Raw genomic sequence first — 17262 nt, 5'->3', positions numbered from 1 at the left:
TCTAAGCGCTCGCACCTATGACCCTAGCCAGGCCGCCTCCTGGCACGCTTCCCACTCGCCACCCGCCGCTCCCGGCCTCCCTCAGGCTTGTGCCGCGGGGCGCCCCGATAAATCCGCGGGGCCCCGCTGCTACTTTTGCGGGTACGCTAAACACCCTCGCTCGCGCTGCCCAGCCCGCTTCGCTCTCTGTAAGAGATGCGGGAAGAAGGGCCACTACTCCACGGTCTGCCAGGCCAAAACGCTGGCTGCAGCGCTTCTGGAAGCTGCACAGCACTCTCCCCCCCGCCCCCAGGCCTCTGCGAACGGCCTGTGTGCCTCTCTCTCTCCCCAGGGCCGCCCCAGCCGCTCCCGACTCGCGTCCCGCAGGTCGACAAGCGCACCTCCCCGGCCCCTCCAGGCCTCTGCCGGCCTGCCCACCCCGCACGTTTCCCCCCCCGCCCCCAGGCCCCGGCGCCCGACGGGCTCGCCTCTCCGGGCCCTCCCGGTCCCTGCCTGCCCGCAGCGCGACTCTGCTCCCCCCGCTCCCGGGCCCCGGCGCCCGACCACCTCGCCTCTCCGGGCCCCCCCGGTCCCTGCCTGCCCGCAGCGCGACTCTGCTCCCCCCGCCCCCGGCCCCCCGCCCCCGGCCCCCCGCACCCGGCCTGCGCGTCCCCACAGCTGATGCACCTAACCGGCGTCCTGGAGCCGGCCTGCGCGTCCCCACAGCTGATGCACCTAACCGGCGTCCTGGAGCCGGCCTGCGCGTCCCACAGCTGATGCACCTAACCGGCGTCCTGGAGCCGGCCTGCGCGTCCCCACAGCTGATGCATCTAACCGGCGTCCTGGAGCCGGCCTGCGCGTCCCCACAGCTGATGCACCTAACCGGCGTCCTGGAGCTGGCCTGCGCGTCCCCACAGCTGATGCACCTAACCGGCGTCCTGGAGCCGGCCTGCGCGTCCCCACAGCTGATGCACCGAACTCACCTCCTGGAGCCGGCCTGCGCGCCTCACCTCATCAGCTCTCAGCGCCGGCAACGCCACCTCCGCCACCAGCGGCCACGAGGGCTTCCTGGGCGTCGCCATCTTGGGGCGCCGACCCCACCTGCGGGTCCTGGGCGCCGCCATCTTGGGGCCCCGACCCCACGTGCGGATACTGGGCGCCGCCATCTTGGGGAACAGACCTCACATGTGGATCCTGGCCACCGACTTCCAGGTCTGCCACGCAAGGTCCCTCCAGCATCGACTCGGACGGCGACGACGGATTTTCTCCACGGCTCGCGGCCGTTCACCTCACATATGGATACTGGCCACCGACTTCCAGGTCTGCCACGCAAGGTCCCTCTAGCATCGACTCGGACGGCGACGACGGATTTTCTCCACGGCTCGCGGCCGTTCAACTCGACCAGTCTCATCCACGCACGCTCGCCAAAACGACTACGCTGATCCACCTCAACGGCCACGAGACTGACTGCCTGCTGGACTCCGGGAGCACGGAAAGCTTCGTTCACCCTGACATGGTAAGACGCTGCGCGCTCCCTGTCCATCCCGTAACACGCAAAATCGGTTTAGCCTCAGGTTCGCACTCCGTCCACATCACCGGGTGCTGCATCGCGGACCTCACGGTCCAAGGGAAGGATTTTAAAAATTATAAATTCCTTGTCCTCCCTGACCTTTGCGCACCGGCACACCTAGGACTGGACTTCCAGTGCAACCTGCAGAGCTTGACTTTTCAATTCGGTGGCCCTATACCCCTCTCACTGTCTGCAGCCTCGCGTCCCTCAAAGTGGACCCTCCCTCCCTGTTTGCTAACCTCACCCCCGATTGCAAACCCGTCGCCACACGGAGCAGACAGTACAGCGCCCAGGACCGATCCTTCATCAGGTCCGAGGTCCAGAGGTTGCTGACGGAAGGGGTCATCGAGGCCAGCAACAGCCCCTGGCGAGCCCAAGTGCTGGTGGTCCGGACGGGGGAGAAAAGCCGGATGGTCATCGATTATAGCCAAACCATCAATCGGTTTACGCAACTGGACGCGTATCCTCTCCCCCGTATTTCTACCATGGTAAATGAGATCGCGACATACAAGGTCTTCTCCACTGTGGACCTTAAGTCCGCTTACCACCAGCTCCCCATCCGCGCGAGTGACCGACTGTACACCGCGTTAGAGGCTGATGGGCGCCTCTACCACTTCCTTAGGGTTCCGTTTGGTGTCACAAATGGGGTCTCGGTCTTCCAACGGGAGATGGACCGAATGGTCGACAAGTACGGATTACAGGCTACCTTCCCGTATCTTGATAATGTCACCATCTGCGGCCACGACCAGCAGGACCATGACGCCAACCTCCAGAAATTCCTCCAAACCGCAAAACTCCTTAACCACACGTACAATAAGGATAAATGCGTGTTTAGCACCGACCGCCTAGCCATCCTCGGCTACGTAGTGCGTAACGGAGTGATAGGCCCCGACCCCGAACGCATGTGCCCCCTTATGGAACTCCCTCTCCCCAATACCCCAAATCCCTCAAACGCTGCCTGGGGTTCTTCGCATACTACGCCCAATGGGTTCCCAATTACGCTGACAGGGCCCGTCCCCTCATGCTAACCACGACCTTCCCACCGTCGACGGAGGCCTGCCAGGCCTTTAGCCGCATCAAAGCGGACATTGCAAAGGCCACGATGCGCGCCATCGACGAGGCCCTCCCCTTCCAGGTCGAGAGCGACGCATCAGAAGTAGCTCTGGTGGCCACCCTGAACCAAGCGGGCAGACCCGTGGCCTTCTTCTCCAGAACTCTCCAGGCTTCCGAACTCCGCCACCCCTCTGTGGAAAGGAAGCCCAGGCCATAGTCGAAGCCGTGCGACATTGGAGGCACTATTTGGCCGGCAGGAGGTTTACCCTCCTCACAGACCAACGGTCAGTAGCCTTCATGTTTGATAATGCACAAAGGGGCAAGATCAAAAATGTCAAGATTTTACGGTGGCGGATCGAGTTGTCCACGTACAGCTATGATATCTTGTATCGTCCTGGGAAGCTCAATGAGCCTCCTGATGCCCTGTCCCGCGGTACCCGCGCCAGCGCGCAGACAGACCGCCTCCGCTCCCTCCACGCAGACCTCTGCCATCCAGGGGTGACCCGCCTACACCATTTCATTAAGGCCCGCAACCTGCCCTACTCCATCGAGGAAGTCAGGTCAGTAACCCGTGACTGCCACATCTGCGCCGAGTGCAAACCGCACTTCTACCGCCCCGAGCGCGCACACCTGATCAAAGCATCCCGCCCCTTCGAACGTCTTAGCATTGACTTCAAGGGGCCCCTTCCCTCTAACAACCGCAACATTTACTTCCTGGTGGTTATCGACGAACACTCCCGCTTCCCCTTCGCCATTCCCTGTCCCGACATGACCACATCGACCGTCATTAAGGCCCTACTTTCCATCTTCTCACTGTTCGGCTACCCCGCGTACATACACAGCGATCGGGGGTCCTTATTTATGAGCGACGAGCTGCGTTAATTCCTGCTCGACAGGGGCATCGCCTCTAGCAGGACGACCAGCTATAACCCTCGGGGTAACGGACAGGTCGAGCGGGAGAATGGTACCATCTGGAAGACCATCTGGCCCTCCGGTCCAGAAATCTCCCTATTTCCCGATGGCAAGAGGTGATCCCCGATGCCCTGCACTCTATCCGCTCACTCCTCTGTACTGCAACTAATCAGACACCTCATGAGCGTCTTCTTGTTTTCCCCAGGAAGTCGTCCTCCGGATCCCCTCTCCCGACGTGGCTGGTCACCCCGGGCCCATCTTGCTCCGGAAGCATGTGCGGGTGCACAAGTCCGACCCGTTGGTGGAGCATGTCCAGTTACTCCACGCTAACCCGCAGTACGCGTATGTGGAGTACCCCGACGGTCGGTAGGACACGGTCTCCCTCCGGGACCTGGCACCCGCCGGCGTGCGGCCCCCCCCACCACAGACCCCCCCCTCCCCTTTTTCACCCCAGCACCCCACTCAGCTTCCCCATCCCTCATCCATGGCGTCTCCGCGGCCAGCTCAGGTGACGGAGACTACTCGAAGTCTATCGCTCCCGGACTCCAGGACATCAGCAGGACCATCAGCCGATCCGACAACAACTCCTCCACTGCGGCGCTCGGCCAGGACGTCAAGGAACACCAAAAGACTGATCGAATCCTTCTAGAGTTCTACAGCCCCATCGACTTTCTTTTTGTAAATATCGTTATGTCTGGGCCAGTGGGAAGCCCCCAAATTCGATAAGGGTACGGAGAGAAAATTATTCTCCCGACGGCTACTCATATCACCAGTTCTCCCCCCCCCCCCCCCCCCCCCCCGGCTCTCGTTCACACACCCCCCCCGCCTTCCTTCTCCGTAAGGGGTGAATGTGGTGATATGATCTGCATACTCGTCTGCCATTGGGCCAGAACGTCGGCTTACCATTGGCCCTGGTCGGTCATGTGCCTCTCGACCGATTGGCCGAGAGGCTGAGTTAACCACGCCTCTATTAACAAGGTATAAATGCTCAGACGCCTGACGATCGTCCCTTTCCACTGTAGACGATCGCAGAGCTGTGTTCTAGTCAATTAAAGCCAGACTTTGGTAAATCACTCGCCTCGCGTACAATCGATGGTACATCACCAACTTGGCTCCAAATTCTGAAAAAGAACTTGGGCGCAATTCTCCGATGTCACGCCGGTTGGGAGAATAGCTTTTCACGCGACACCGGTCCGACGCGCTCTCGCTATTCTCCCAAACGGCCAAATCTGTTCCGTCGTGTTCCGCGCGCCAAAACCCGGAGAATCGCCCGATGCATCCAAAATGGCGATTCTCCGGAACCCCCGCTATTCTCCGGCCCGGATGGGCCAAAGTCCCGACGGCGTGGTCACGCCGTCGCCGTCCACACCTGCTTTTTAAAGTCGTCAGCCAGTCGTGCTGGCTGACGAGCAGTGAGGAGGTGAGCGGACCGTCCCGGAGTCTTCGGAAACTGGGGAAGGCATTCCCAAGAACGCAGCGGCCAGTGGGGGGGTGGGGGGGGGGGGGGAGGAGAGCGCGTAGTGGGAGGGGGGGGGAGAGTGAATAGTGGGAGGGGGGGAGAGAGCGACTAGTGGGAGGGGGGGAGAGAGCGAATATGGGAGGGGGGAGAGAGAGCGAGTAGTGGGAGGGGGGCAAGAGAGGGAGTAGTGGGAGGAGGGGAGAGAGCGAGTAGTGGGGGGGAGAGAGCGAGTAGTGGAGGGGGAGAGAGGGAGTAGAGGGAGGGGAGAGAGCGAGTAGTGGGAGGGAGGGGGGAGAGGGAATAGTGGGAGGGGGCAAGAGAGGGAGTTGTGGGAGGAGGGGAGAAAGCGAGTAGTAGGGGGGAGAGAGCGAGTAGTGGAGGGGGAGAGAGGGAGTAGTGGGAGGGGAGAGAGCGAGTAGTGGAGGGGGGAGAGAGAGCGAGTAGTGGGAGGGGGGGAGAGTGACTAGTGGGAGGGGGGGGAGAGAGCGAGTATGGGAGGGGGAGAGAGAGCGAGTAGTGGGAGGGGGGCAAGAGAGGGAGTAGTGGGAGGAGGGGAGAGAGCGAGTAGTGGGGGAGAGAGCGAGTAGTGGAGGGGAGAGAGGGAGTAGTGGGAGGGGAGAGAGCGAGTAGTAGGGGGGGAGAGAGCGAGTAGTGGGGGGGAAGAGAGGGAGTAGTAGGGGGAGAGAGGGAGTAGTGGGGGGGAGAGAGCGAATAGTGGGAGGGGAGAGAGAGCGAGTAGTGGGAGGGGAGAGAGGGAGTAGTGGGAGGGGGGAGAGAGGGAGTAGTGGGAGGGGAGAGAGAGCGAGTAGTGGGAGGGGAGAGAGAGCGAGTAGTGGGAGGGAGGGAGAGAGGGAGTAGTGGGAGGGGAGAGAGAGGGAGTAGTGGGGGGGAGAGAGGGAGTAGTGGGGGGGAGAGAGGGGAGTAGTGGGAGGGGGGAGAGGGAGTAGTGGGAGGGAGGGAGAGAGCGAGTAGTGGGAGGGGGGAGACAGGGAGTAGTGGGATGGAGGGGAGAGAGAGCGAGTAGTGGGGGGGAGAGAGGGAGTAGTGGGAGGGGAGAGAGAGCGACTAGTGGGAGGGAGGGAGAGAGGGAGTAGTGGGAGGGGAGAGAGAGCGAGTAGTGGGAGGGAGGGCGAGAGGGAGTAGTGGGAGGGGAGAGAGAGCGAGTAGTGGGGGGGGGAGAGAGGGAGTAGTGGGAGGGGGGAGAGGGAGTAGTGGGAGGGAGGGAGAGAGCGAGTAGTGGGAGGGGGGAGAGAGGGAGTAGTGGGAGGGGAGAGAGAGCGAGTAGCGGGAAGGGGGGGAGAGAGCGAGTAGTGGGGGGGGAGAGTGGGAGTAGTGGGATGGAGGGGGAGAGGGAGTAGTGGGAGGGGGGAGAGAGCGAGTAGTGGGAGGGGAGAGAGGGCGAGTAGTGGGAGGGAGGCAGAGAGGGAGTAGTGGGAGGGGGGGAGAGAGCGAGTAGTGGGAGGGGGGACAGAGCGAGTAGTGGGAGGGGGGGAGAGAGGGAGTAGTGGGAGGGGGGGAGAGAATGAGTAGTGGGGGGGGAGAGAATGAGTAGTGGGAAGGGGGGGGGAGGCATCGGTCTACAGGTGCATTCGGGATGTGACCGACGCCCTGTTTCCCATCGCTGACCGCTACATCACCTTTCCCGAGGACCGAGCAAATCAAGAAGCACGAGCCCGTGGATTTGCCAACGTGGCCGGGATACCGATGGTGCAGGGGGCAATCGATTGTGTTCACGTCCCCATGCACCCGCCTGCAGGCAACAGGGAAGTGTTCACTAACAGGAAGGGGACATACTCCATGAACATCCAGGTGGTATGCGACCCCCACATGAAGATCATGCACATGTGCGCAAGGTTCCCTGGGAGTGTGCATGATGCGTACATTCTTGCGCAGCCGTTCATCCCTGCTATGTTTGAGGGACAGCCCCCCCGGCTGAGGGGCTGGTTGCTGGGCGTCAGGGGTAATCCACTGAGGTTTTGGCTGATGACGCCCATACGGAGGCCTCAAACCAATGCGGAGACCCTTTACTATGAGGCCCATGCAGCAACCAGGGGTGTGGTGGAGCGCTGCTTTGGTCTTCTGAAAATGGGATTCAGGTGCCTGGACCACTCCGGAGGGGCACTGCAGTACCAGCCCGACAGGGTCGCTCGCATTATTGTGGTCTGCTGTGCGCCGCACAACATCGCGATGCAGAGAGGAGATGCCCTGGTGGAGGAGTCGGAGGCAGAAGCCACTGGCAGTGGTGCCAACACGGAGGAGGAGGAGGAGGAGGAGGAGGAGGAGGTGGAGGAGGAGGAGGAGGAGGAAGTGGAGGGGGTTGGTGGTGCGTCGGGCGCAGCACACAGACACAAACCGGGTGCTGGTAATGTCCAGGAGGCTGCACGACGGATCCGGCGAGGACAGCGGGCACGCGACGCATTGGTGGCTGCAAGATTCACGCATCGCGTGCGACAGCATCGCTGAACACTATCACTACCACCTGCATCGCCAGTTGTACAGACGGACAGCACACAACTCCCACCACCAGCCCCAGCCCCCCCCCCCCCCCGCACCCCCGCTCCGCGTACACTGCTCCACTTTGAGATCACCCTTACCACTGCGGCACAACGCTATGGCACGACATTGATGGCTGTGTCAGCGGGTGTGATCAGTGCCATGTTGAATGATGACAGCCCGCTCTGCAATGAGCTCTGAGCTCAGAATCGTTAGACAAAGTCTGACTCATGGCAATAGCTGAACCATCCATCTCGGTGGTCGCTGAGTACGTCAGGGACACTCCATCACGTGCCCGCGTGGGGTAGCTGACGTCGGAGTGCCGAGGACTACGGTGTCCGACTGTGGGAGGCGGGGGGAGGGGGGGGGGGGGGGGGGGACTGCACACCCGGCACCGAAGTTTCACCGCTCATCAACCCCAGCGACACTCGGTCACCATCACGATCCCCGTGGCAACGGAAAAATCACACAGTCTTACAAGTTAGGTGCAACAGTGAGTTCAATGGTAAATATTAAGTACAGATGCCCTAGCCCCTACAACTGTACCCTTCACCCGTGCCAACTTACTATGTGTCCCTCTTCATTGCCTTACGGGCCCTACCACTACGTCTAAGTGAATCCCCAGATGGTACAGCAGGAGTGGAGGCGGACTGCTGAGAATCACACCCAGCGTCTCACTCCCTGGACTCCGTCTCTGCGAACGTTCGGACCGGGCCTCACTGTGGGACGGAGGTGCGAGCGGGGAGGTGCCCCGTCGCCCCACCGACACCTGGCGCTGCCAGTCCTGGAGGCCTGCAACGGTATCAACCAGGGTCTCCCCGTTGGCACTCGTTTCCTGGGGTGACTCGGCCTTGCTGCCCCTGAGCTGAATAGGTCCCGATTGGGGCGTTTCGCGCCGTCGTTGAACTTGACCGAGTTCACGACGGCTTTCCCGATGCGGCGCGGCATCGGAGAATCGCGCCCCTTATGTTGCCATTATGAACAGGATGTCAACGGTGGACCAGTTCAATGCAGTGCTTAATCAATTTGCTTCAACGCTAAATACCTGTGATTTGTGACTGAGAAATGAGCAGGCCTCGAGTCCTGTCAAAGTGCAGAACTAAAGGTGATTTAAAACATTCAATACAAGCAAAATAACTGCATGTAATGTCAAGAAGGTAAAGTGTTCCGTTCACCGGGTAAGTAACGAAAGTATTAAATGAAGACAATCGTGGTATTTACAGAGAATTCCACTTGATTGCCACAGATATGTTTTTAAATCTCATGTGGTACTTTTGGTGTTTATATGGCCTACAAAATTATGAGAGGTATGGACAGGGTGGATAGCAACAAGCTTTTTCCAAGAGTGGGGGTGTCAATTACAAGGGGTCACGATTTGAAGGTGAGAGGGGGAAAGTTTAAGGGAGATGTGTGTGGAAAGTTTTTTACGCAGAGGGTGGTCGTGCCTGGAACGCTTTGCCAGCGGAGGTGGTAGAGGCGGGCACGATAGCATCATTTAAGATGCATCTGGACAGATATATGAACGGGCGGGGAACAGAGGGAAGTAGATCCTTGGAAAATAGGCAACAGGTTTAGATAAAGGATCTGAATCAGCGCAGGCTGGGAGGGCCGAAGGGCCTGTTCCTGTGCTGTAAATTTTCTTTGTTCTTTGTTCACATATATGCTGCAGTTATTTTATGGCAATGGCTGCAGTTCTAGGGTAATCCATTGGCTGCAGAGAACCTTGGGGCATCCTGAGGATCTAAGGAGGATCTGTATAAATGTGAATTCTTTGAATAATAATAATAATAATCTTTATTAGTGTCACAAATAGGCTTACATTAACACCGCAATGAAGTAACTGTGAAAATCCCCCAGTCGCCACGTTCCGGCACACAATGGAAGAATTCAGAATGTCCAATCCACCGACAACACGGGTGGGATTGTCCGCCAGTCTGATTCTCCGTTTTGCCGGTGCCTAAGGGTTTCCCGGTGGTGTGGGGCAACCCCATTGACCGGCCGGCGCAACAGAGTATCCCGTCGGCGTGTCGGGACAGAAATATAACGTGGCGGAGAATCCAGCCCCACATCTTTCGGCACTTGTGGGAGGAAACCAGAGCACCCGGAGGAAACCCACACAAACACAGGGAGAACATGCAGATTCCGCAAGAAGTGTGACACAAGCCGGGAATCGAACCTGGGTCCCTGGCGTGGTGAAGCAACAGTGCTAACTGTCATAATATCCACTCATGTATATAATGAGATGCAGACAGGCAGTGATTGACACATAGGATGACCAGTAAGCATACAGCACAGTACAGCCAATCACCAGACAGGACACTACCACTATAAAGCCAGAGGGCACTAGGTTTCCCGATCTCTCGGGACCCAGCTACTGAGACAGTCAGAGTCCACGAGCTAGCAAGTGCAAACACCATGCGGTAGCTAGTAAGTCTGGTCAGGCTACTACAAGGTCACCAGTCAGATCAGTATAGTGTCGACCCACAGCTGAATACGTATAGCAGTTCTATATTTGAATAAAACAGTGTTGGATCTACTCCAGTGTTAGGTGTCTGTTTCTAACTTCCCTGCATCGAGTGCAGTCCACATCAAACCAACCTGCCTAACACATCATGGTACCAGAGTCTTGACGGACCTACCTCGAGTGAATCAGCATTGACCAGCAAGCAGCCATCCAGCGAAATGGAAAACATCCAGCCTCCTCCGCAACTCCACAGTCCACATCGAACCAACCTGCCTAACACATCACTAACCACTGTGCTACCATGTCGCTGTCAAAATGTTTTTTTTTAGGTGTAGTCACTGTTGCTTTTTTAAGAGTGCATTGGTCCAGTTTCCTCCTCCTGACATTTCAGAGTAAAAGAGTCTGGCAATGCTTATTGGCCAAGAGTCTGGAGAGAAACTAGCGCTTTTGACATTCTAGCAGGGTTGGGTGAAAAGAAATGAGATATATAGGGGAAATATTTGCCAAGGCCTATTTTTGGAGCTGGGAGCCTCACTGCACAATCACCATCTGCTCTGTCTTGTTGAGGTAGCCAACACACAAACATTGTGCTGCCTTCTCATCTCAATGATTTCAGCATCCAGCCAAGCATGACATAGAAACATAGAAAAACAATAGGAGCAGGAGGAGGCCATTCAGCCCTTCAAGCCTGATCCACCATTCATTATGATCATGGCTGATCATCCAACTCAATAGCCTAATCCGGCTTTCCCCATATCCTTTGAACCCCTTCACCCTAAGTGTTATATCTAACTGCTTATTGGAACCAACCAATGTTTTGGACTCAACTACTTCCTGTGTAATGAATTTCACAAGCTCACCACTCTGAATGAAGACATTTCTCCTCATCTCTGTCCTAAATGGTCTACCCCGTATCCTCAGAAGGTGATCCCTGGTTCTGGACACACCCACCATTGGGAACATCCTTCCTCCATCTACCTTGTCTCGTCCTGTTAGAATTTTAAAGGTTTCTCTGAGATCCCCCCTATTCTTCTGAACGCATGCTGCTGATTGGCATCATGTTTAATGAAGGGCCCAATAACTTGTGTGAGGGGAACTTCACTTATTGTACAGAGGTTATTGTAGACTATTTGTGAAACACTTGTGGACAGCACGGTAGCATTGTGGATAGCACAATCGCTTCACAGCTCCAGGGTCCAAGGTTCGATTCCAGCTTGGATCACTGTCTGTGTGGAGTCTGCACATCCTCCCCGTGTGTCCGGGTGCTCCGGTTTCCTCTCACAGTCCAAGGATGTGCAGGTTAGGTGGATTGGCCATGATAAATTGCCCTTAGAGTCCAAAATTGCCCTTAGTGTTGGGTGGGGTTACTGGGTTATGGGGATAGGGTGGAGGTGTTGACCCTGGGTAGGGTGCTCTTTCCAAGAGCCGGTGCAGACTCGATGGGCTGAATGGCTTCCTTCTGCACTGTAAATTCTATCTATAAGCAGCAAAAGGACAGAAAATAGCGCAATAGGAAGGAGGGCTCCCAGGTCCTCTGAAGTGGTGCTGGGGGCAGTGCTACAGGAAGTAGAAAGAAGGAATGTTTCCAAAGAGCGCCAGATGCTCCTCAATGAACAACCAAAAAAAGGAATAGGAGCAGGTGGCCAGGGAGGGCAATTCCCAGATACTGGCTGTGAGGATCTGGCATTAGTGCCAGAAGAAACACAATGACCCCACATGGGTGGTCAAGGTTAGTGGTGCATCTTCAAAGAACATTCAGATTTTCCACCTCATCCTCATACACCTGCCAATGGGGGCAGCCTCACCACCACCACTTCCCCTCCCCCCACCAACCCTTGCTTGCACTTATCATCAGCTATTCAGCAATGGCAGGCACATCACACAAATAGTTTGTCACATAGTGAATGGCATTCTTCCTTGTCTCTTCCAGGACAAGGGGGCCATAACAGGAGGGGGAGGGGGGGCAGCAAAAGCAATAGAGGCCGAGCATGCCTAACCTCTAGTGCAGTGCATGATTGTCACAGAGGCTGTTGCATCTGGCATCACTGAGAACTTTTGTGATGGCGGTATATTCCTGCCTTTTGGTCCTTCTCAAATATACCTCACTGTCATCTTGCGATCTTGTATGTAGCATAGGCTGGAGAGGGTATTGCCTCTTGCTTTCTACTCATGCCTTCCCTCGCCCCTCCCCTTCTTCTTTCAGACACCCAAGAACTGTTAAAGTGTTGCATGTTGATCCATTGGAGCCTCATGAGGAAGGGTGACAGCTAATCTGATGTCTGATGAAGAAGCATTTACCTGATCTGACACTCATGGCACCAGATCAGATGGTAACACTGCTTAATGAGGGTTGTATCTGCATGTGGTGAACCACATGGTGCTCATGAGCTCTGCTGCAGAAGACTCAGATGTGGACTTCAATAGGCAGCGTACAGGATGGTTATTCAAGCAAAACAATCTGTTCTCAATATGAAGGGGCATGGATGAGTCTGATTCCAACTTGGCATAGGGCTTCATGCAGGGCTTGCAACCTATCGTTTGCAGCATGGAGTTGGTGGCCAACACTTACAGATGCACCCATGATGCAACATCTACTGGTCAATATCTCAGCTTCCATTGCAACACAGGCAGAAGTCAGTTGACATCTCAGTTCTGCAGTGAAAGCTCAGACAGTGGTCATGAGAGCCACGCTTATTGTCATGCAGGCTGAGACTGCTATCAACATAGCCAAAGATATATGTGTTTAAAGACGCTTGCAGGTTTTACAGAAGTTCAACAGATTACTAGGATTGTAATGCCAATGACACCATTCAACATGAACCAACTGTGCTCTCTCAGGGTGACAATATTTCTGCTCCAGTGCTGTCATTCTACCAATTTCCTTACTTTGTCTGTCAGCCAGTCCAGACTACAGTCACTTGTATCATTTGGTGCAGACCAAAGCAGGGCCCACAAGGTCCAACACTGCTGAGGTCATAGAAATATAGAAAATAGGAGCAGGAATAGGCCATTTCGCCCTTCGGGCCTGCTCCACCATTCATTATGCTTATGGCTGAACATCCAACTCAGTAACCTGTTCCCACTTTCCCCCATAACCTTTGATCCCTTTAGACTCAAGAGCTAACTCCTTCTTCAAACATACATGTTTTAGCCTCAACTGCTTTCTGCGGTAGAGAATTCCACAGGCTCACCACTCTCTGGGTGAAGAAATTTCACCTCATGTCAGTCCTAAATGGTTTACCCCACATCCTTAGACTGTTCTGGGCTCCCCGTCATGGGGACATCTTTCCTGCATCTATCCTGTCTGGTCCTGTTAAAAAATTTTAGGTTTCTATGAGATTCCCGCCCACATTCTTCTATACTCCGGTGAATACATTTCCAACCAACTCAATCTCTTCCTCATATGTCAGTCCCATTTCCCATGAATCAGTCTGGTAAACATTCGCTGCACTCCCTCTATAGCAAGAACTCTGTCTTCCTCTGTCTAGTACTGCCACTGTTTTCTAAGTGCTCTGCTATTAAAATGTTTTCAATGGACTCTAGCATTTTCCCCACTACCGATGTAAGGCTGTCTATAAGTCCATTTTCTCTCTACTTCCCTTTTTAAATAGTGGGGTTACATTAGTTACCCTACAATCTGTCGGAATTGTTCCAGAGTCTAAAGAATCCTGGAAGATGATTACCAAATCATCCATTATTTCTAGCACCATTTCCTTCGGTACTCAGGATGTAGATTATCAGGGCATGGGGATTTTGTGGCCATCAATCCCATCAATTTCCCTACTAATACTGATTTCCTTCAGTTCCTCCCTCTCATTAAATCCTGTGTTCCCCAACATTTCTGGTACGTTATTTGTGTCCTCCTTTGTGAAGACAGAACCAAAGTATGTATTTAGTTGACCATCCATTTCTTTGTTCCCCATTATAAATCCACCTTTTTCAGACAGCAAGGGTCTTCACCAATCTTTTCCTCTTCATGTACCTACAGAAATCTTTGCAGTCAGTTTTTATGTTCCACTTGCTCTATTTTTCCCATCTTAATCAATCCCATTGTCCTCCTTTGCTGAATTCTAAACGGTTCCCAATCCTCTGTTCTGCTATTTTTCCTGACCAATTTGTACGCCTCTTCCTTGGATCTAATATTATCTCTAACTTCCCTTGTTAGTCATCATTTGTCCACCTTTCCCATTTTATATTTGTGCCAGGCAGGAATGAACAATTGTTGCAGTTCACCCATGCGATCTTTGAATGTTTGCCATTGCTTATCCACCGTCTTCCTGCAAGGCCACCTGTATTTATCCCCCTTGTGAAAGTTAGCAGCCTTCTACCAGCAAGATTGCAGCTACTGAGGTGCCACTGCATAATTTATCCCCCTTGTGAAAGTTAGCAGCCTTCTACCAGCAAGACTGCAGCTAGAGGTGGCACTGCATAGGAACAATAGGACTGGCAAAAACACCTGCACGATAAGGACAAAGGGAATGTAAAAGGATAAATAGTTCAGTTTTGATTGTAATGTGGAAACAGAACTGGAGAATTACAAATGTTACAGCCTTGTTCAAAAAATGTGCAAAGTTAACCCCATCAAATGCAGGTCAATCATCATTTTTTGAAGACGTAACAGAGGGTCAATGAGGGTTAATGTGATGTACATGGCCTTATAAAAGACATTTGATATGGTGCCTCACAATAGACTTGTGAGCAAAGTAATTGAAAAAAAGAGACAGTAGCAACATGGAAGCAAAATTGGCTGAGTGACAGGAAATCGAGAGTGGTGGTTAATGAATGTTTTTTGGGTTGGAGGAAGGGGGTCACTGCTCTTCCTGAAATATCTTAAGGACCTAAACCTCGGCACAGGGGATATTTTTAAAATTTGAAAATGACACAAAACTTTGAAGCATTGTGAACTGTGAGGAGGATAATATAGAACTTTAAAAGGACATGCACAAGTTGGCAGAATGAGCAGACAAATGGCAGGTGAAGTTCAATGCGGAGAAATATGAACACAGTAAGCAGTCTTACAACACCAGGTTAAAGTCCAACAGGTATGTTTGGATCACTCACTTTTGGAGCACAGCTCCTTTATCAGGTGAGTAAAGAGGTGGCTTCCACAACCACACACATATATATATAAAGTCAATGATGCAAGATGATACTTTGATATAGATGGTTGGGGTGCACCGTCTGGCCTGGGCTTGCAAAATCCTATCAACTGTCCTGGCTTGAGACAATTCACACCTCTTTAACCTGTGATTATCCCTTTCTCCAGTCGCTCCATCTGGACCTGTAAAGAATTAATAACCTGCATGACTTGCATTCAAAGTATCATCTTGCATCATTGACTTTGTCAATTTGGTTGTGGAACCCACCTCTTCACTCACCTGATGAAGGAGCTGCACTCCGAAAGCTAGTGATTTGAAACAAACCTGTTGGACTTTAACCTGGTATTGTAAGACTTCTTACTGCGCCCATCCCAGTCCAACACCGGCATCTCCACATCACGGAGAAATATGAAGGGATTAATTTTGGCAAGACGAGCAATATAAAATTACGGGTACAACTCAAAGGGTGTGCATAAGCAGAGGGATATGGGTTTTTATGTTAAAAGAGCATTGAAGATGGCAGGGCAGGTAGAGAGTATGGTTAATAAGGCATGTACTATCTTAAACTTTACTAACAGGAACATAGTGTATAAGAGCAAGAAGGTTATGTTGAACTTGTATAAAACATTAATTCAGCCGCAGCTAGAGTTCCGTGTCCAGTTCTGGATACTGCACTTCAGGAAAGATTGTGCAAGGCACTGGAGCGAGTGCAGAAAAGATTGATGGGAATGGTCCCAGGGATGAGGAAGTTCAGTTATGAAGATAGATTGGAAAATTTGGGGCTGTTTTCCTTGGAGAAAAGAAGATTGAGAGGGGATTTTATAGAGGTATTCAAAATCATGAGGGGTCTAGACAGAGTAGTTAGGAAGAAACTGTTCCCACATGTGAAAGAATGGTGAACCAGAGGGCACAGATTTAAAGTAATTGGCAATAGAAGCAAAAGCGACTTGAGGGGGAAAAGTTCTGCAGAGAGTGATTAGGGTCTGAGAATGTGGTGGAAGCAGGATCCACTGAAGTATTCAAAAGAGAATTAGGCTCTTACCTGACATGGGAGAAAGGGCAGGGCTATGCGGAGAAGGTGGGGGAATGGTACCAGGTGCATAAGTGTGACACCGAAACCATTCCTGCCACAAGTTTGGAGATTTTGCAGAGTTGGTGACCTTGTGGCGCAATGGGTAGCATCCCTACCTCTGGGTCAAAAGCTCCAGGTTCAAGACCCAATCCACAACTTGATGGCCATGGAAAGTGCATTTAGAAAGTGGGCAAATAAGTTGACTATCAGCCTGTAAATTCTTTCACTGCACCTGATGGCAGGCATTAAGAACAGGAGAGTTTCTTGAACACCACACTGCAGAGAGCAATGACAAACCACAATGGTACTTTGCCAAGCATAATCATGGACCAATTAATGGAAATCCATGGTTGCCAATGCCCTCTTCAGGCATGATAGCTAATGGTACCAGTGGTGCTGAATTTTGTGATGTGTATAGTGACTGAAAAACAGTGATTTGGGGAGTTACACACCAAGTCATTTGCTTTAAGGATCAGTACCTGTTCCAGCCAATTCCCGATTAGACACTTATTCTTAATGCGATTGGCATTGTCTTCCTGTGCTTCACCGTCCCCGGCTTCCTCTGGAAGCTGCACATTGCCATCCTCCTTACATTCCCGGCTGGGCATCTCTCTTGCAGCTTGCGCTTCACTTAGCGTTGGACATCCGTCCTGGTCCCTGCCTGGTGGCCTGGCTACCTCAGAGCAGCCAGCGGTGCCTGCAATCCCCCTCCCTGCCTCCTCTCCCTCCCTCTGGGGGCCGACTCCATCTTTCCCAACAGTTAACCTGCCTGCAACAGACTCGTCGCACACCACCTGCTCCATCTCCAGAAACCAGCAGCAGCAGCCGCCGCCACTCTTTACAAATATCCTTCTCTTGGAACAACAGACGGTTGCTCGGAAACCCCCTCCGTGCACAGAGGAGCAATCGCCGCGTTAACCATGGCAACTGTAAACAAACAGGGAGGCCGGAGCCAATGGCAGCTCAGGCTGCTGGAACTCAAATGGCACCTCCTCATGCAAAGTGAACGCTGCTGAAGCTGCTGTGGATAAAGTACATTCAAATAGATCTGCGCTGGAAAAACTCTGAGAATGGATTCTGCATAGAATTTACAAAGGCAGCCCTTTGCACCCAGGCCCTTACTGTACTCCACACCAGGCCCCTCCGAGTTTGTCTCAGCTA

The 17262-nt window shown here is 53.6% G+C and overlaps 1 protein-coding gene across 1 annotated transcript in view; it reads right to left on the bottom strand.

The window, feature by feature from the left end:
• The window catches only part of spag8 (sperm associated antigen 8), a 73023-nt gene extending 56034 nt beyond the window's left edge, over positions 1-16989 (bottom strand). Inside the window, exon 1 of the mRNA XM_038790767.1 lies at positions 16581-16989. Within this exon, the coding sequence (XP_038646695.1) occupies positions 16581-16904 (324 nt within the window). The 5' untranslated portion in view covers positions 16905-16989. The remainder of the gene's footprint in view (positions 1-16580) is intronic.
• Between the last annotated feature and the right edge of the window lie 273 nt (positions 16990-17262).

This window comes from Scyliorhinus canicula, chromosome 3 (assembly GCF_902713615.1).
Source record: "Scyliorhinus canicula chromosome 3, sScyCan1.1, whole genome shotgun sequence".
Taxonomy (NCBI): domain Eukaryota; kingdom Metazoa; phylum Chordata; class Chondrichthyes; order Carcharhiniformes; family Scyliorhinidae; genus Scyliorhinus; species Scyliorhinus canicula.
This window is presented reverse-complemented; position numbering and strand designations above follow the sequence as displayed.